The sequence below is a fragment of the Rhea americana genome, unplaced genomic scaffold, assembly GCF_003343005.1.
Source record: "Rhea americana isolate MKP2758 unplaced genomic scaffold, rheAme1 scaffold_80, whole genome shotgun sequence".
Lineage (NCBI taxonomy): Eukaryota > Metazoa > Chordata > Aves > Rheiformes > Rheidae > Rhea > Rhea americana.
Genome location: NW_028186979.1, coordinates 3,701,191 through 3,704,748, shown reverse-complemented (window position 1 = coordinate 3,704,748; position 3,558 = coordinate 3,701,191). Strand labels below are relative to the sequence as shown.

The 3,558-nt window shown below is 44.5% G+C and overlaps 1 protein-coding gene across 1 annotated transcript in view; it reads left to right on the top strand.

The window, feature by feature from the left end:
• The first annotated feature begins 2,220 nt into the window (after window positions 1-2,220).
• ADAM17 (ADAM metallopeptidase domain 17) overlaps window positions 2,221-3,558 on the top strand; it is a 22,957-nt gene continuing 21,619 nt past the window's right edge. Inside the window, exon 1 of the mRNA XM_085322917.1 lies at window positions 2,221-2,348. Within this exon, the coding sequence (XP_085179043.1) occupies window positions 2,230-2,348 (119 nt within the window). The 5' untranslated portion in view covers window positions 2,221-2,229. The remainder of the gene's footprint in view (window positions 2,349-3,558) is intronic.

Here is a 3,558-nt window from a genome sequence, read left to right as displayed (position 1 = left end):
GGAACTATTTTTTTTTACAAAGGTGTTTCCACACCGTGTGTCTCCTGTGAACCAGCTCTGCAGTGTGCAGCAAGCTGGTGCTCAAGGTGCTGCCTGGAATGCAGCAATCTGCCGCATCGGGGGGGAAAACGCAGCATGAGGAGAGTGGTGGAGGCTTGCTTTCATATCCACCCCGAAACGCACAGCGATCGATCGCAGGTGCTCTCAACCTGCAGGTTGTAAACAGAAATCAGGAAGTTGCAACCACACTGCCCTTCCTGTGTTGCTAAATGCCCGGGGAGGGGCAGCTTGCTAGGGAGCAGCCTGGGAACGGCTGCTTTGTGGCTTCTGGTGCAAGAAAACACACGCGCTTGGTGCAATGGTTTTTGCATGCGTTTAGTGCATTGATCAGGGAGCTGCCGGCTGGGGAGGACGCGGTGCAACCGAGAGGCTGCAGGGTGCTCGGTGCTTTGCTTCTTCAGCGTCCCTGCTTTCAGTGTACGCAAACACGTGTGCATACACACACACGCACACAATTCTCCTCACCTTTCTCCCTATGCAAAAAAAAAAAAAAAAGTCAAATGCTTGTCCTGTCCAGAATTACAGTGATAACGCTTCTTAAAGGCTTTTTGAAGCCTAAAGACACCTATTTGGGGATGCGCATGGGTATTCAGTGTCAGGCTTAAAAATAAATATCTAAAGTTATCTTGGGAGCTACACCAGTCTAGATTTCAGGTCAGCAATCCTGGCTTGTTGCACATGAGCCAGTAAAACTGTGAACTTACTCGTGGTGGTGTTCATTCTGAAGCTGAAAAATGCATGGGGTTAGGTGGATAGGTAGTGGTGCTGGCTGCTGGTCTGGGGCCCTGAAGAAATACGAAAGGCCATTTTTATTAAGCCCGTTTCCGTAGTGTAGGCACGTGCCCTCGAAGTGCAGCGAGGAGAGGAGGGAGCAGGCGTCCCGCGAAGGCGCCGAGCCTCACTGCGGGCCCTGCTCTGGGGGGTGCTGGGCTCTGCAGGGACCGCGTGTGTGACCCTGGCAGTGTGACTGGCTTTTTTTCCTCCTCTGAAAAGGAGGGGAAAAAAATCTTTCTTCCCAAATAAGCGCCCCTTGTTGCCGCTCTCTCCTTGTGTACCAGGGGCTGTGGTTTCCCCTTGCCTTATCATACTTCTTGGCTGGCTTAAAACTATAAAAGAAAGAAGACTGCCTATGCCTTATGCCAAGTTACTTGTATATGACTGCTTGGCCTGTTCCTGCCTGTCTATATAGCTCTCCCTCCGCCGTTAGTACTTGGCATTTTTTGTTGGACAACTGTTAATTCCTTGCATCTCTCCTTGATGCAGAGTTGGAAATTGGCACTTGCAGTAGCAGCTCTCTCACTGACAGATTCATCGTTGATTAAGACAGTCATTAAAGCGAAATCCTTTCTGTCGTCCCGTGCTTGAGAGCTGTATTGGAGGCTTTATCAGCAAGAGCGAAGGCAGGTTGGCGGAGTGTGTTCGTGCAGTTGCCAGCTGGCAGCATCGTTAAAATACTCACCTGTGTTTGTAATTGGTGTGCAACTCCCCCRAGGGTTTTCGTGCTCCTGATCACAAATTTTCATGTTCTGAATAGGGAAATCGTAGGAGTTTGGTATGATGGGCAATAACATCCCGGGAGACCAGGAGATGTCTCGTAYGAAGTGCCTGGCCACTTATTTCTGACTGAGCCACGCAGCTATCTATTTTCTGGCTAGTTGGGTGGAAAGTTAATAAATTCAGTCCTGATCTGTATTGAATTTGGTAGGAGTTTCCAGAGTTAATTTTTTTTCTTCCTCAGACTCAGAGGAGAAATAGCAAATGAATAGAGAGAGTGATCCRTTCGGGAGAAATGGGAAATGTTCTCTCCTGTTTAGTTTCCAAGAGGTACTTGGGGAGGGCGTATGCTCTGCCTAGCTGTRGCAGTAGAAATGGTGGCTTAGTTGCTCTAAAATTGTTATAGGGAGTGAATTAAATTGTTTTTCTTTCTTGGATGGTATGTTGACTCGTTGTGATTTCTGTGGTGTGTGTGTGTGTGTAAGATATATATTGACTACATAAAATGCACCTTTACAGAAATGTGCAATAGTTAATCTAAAATTGGAGCAAATTGGGATCTCCTTGCTATTGAAATGGGATGCTCTCTTCCTTTGCTGTTTTGTGTGTGTGTTCGTGAGAGGCTTTTGAAACTCTACAGCTCTCTGTGTTGTTCTTTCAGATACAGTTGAATCCATGCTTTCAGACTATGATATCCTTTCTCAGTCTAGTATCCAGCAACACTCACTGAAGAAGAGGGACCTCCAGCCTGAGACACATGTAGAGAGACTCTTAAGTTTTTCAGCCCTGCAAAGGTAATTAAGCTTTTTGTGTGTGTGTGTGTGTGTGGCTGATAATTTTATGTTTTCTTTCATTCTGTGTGATGAATAATCCACAAAGGACAGAAATAGTTATACATTCTGCCATGATTGGCCAGTTCTTACAAGTTAATGATTTGCATGGTTTTGTAACCTAAGAGGGGCTAAGGGCGAGTCAGAGCAGTATGTTGAGCCACGTTTCTTTTTGTTGAAATGGCAGTGATTTAAGATTTATTTTGTTTTGTTCTTTCCTTTGTTTTCATGTAGAGTAGTTCTGCTAACTAGGTTGGATTTCACTTTTACTTCATCTTGGCTACTATCTTACTKCTTGACTGCCTTCTTGAAAGCCTGTTCCTGCAGCTTGAGGAATGTGTGTGTTGTATTGTTTTGCCCGAGACTTGTTTTCATGGAGGTTTTATCTTGTTCCCACTGAGTATAAACTTCCCATTCTACAAAACTTTTTTTTTTTTTTTTTTTTTTTTTAACAAGAAGGGAATTATAAACACAGTGGAAGGAGGAGGAGAGCTATAAGAAAGCAGGCACATATGTGCTAGCGATGCTACTTGGATCATCAGAAAAGTCCCTTACAGCTATTGTAGTGCTGAACTTGTGAATCTGAAATAGAGAGAGGGTGTGAGAATAACGTCTCAAAAAGCATAGGCCAATTTTGTTCATCGGACATCTCAGTCTGCTGTGTTCTTCACGTGCCTTTCCTCAGCTCTCCACTCTCCACTCCAGAAATCTACAACTATCTTGCAAGATGCTTCTTTTTTATGGCTAGGCTTGGAGGTTTTTTTGTTTTAAGTAGCAAGTATAAAAGTTCAAGAGGATAAATGTGAGCTATCCCGATCTTAAACTACTTTGTATGCGCTAGCTTCRTGGTGAACTTGTGCTGCAACAAATAGTTCACAATACTGCCAGTGATAACTGCGGAGCAGTTGCTAGAGGGCACACCAAAATCTCTGTCATGAAACCCACCCAGACAAAGCGTGCACGTGGCTCCCTCCAAAGACGATTCTCTGCTTGCTTCGTGTGATAGCCTTTAGCTTTTGTCACACTCCGTGTGCTGTGGGTTTTTCTCTCATCAGATTTTACAGAGTTCAGATTTTCTGTTTGGGGTCTTCTGGTTATATTATTTCAGAAAAGAACTTCAAGATAACAGAATAGATAAAACTGATTCCTTGGTCTGTGTTTTTTTTTTTTTTTT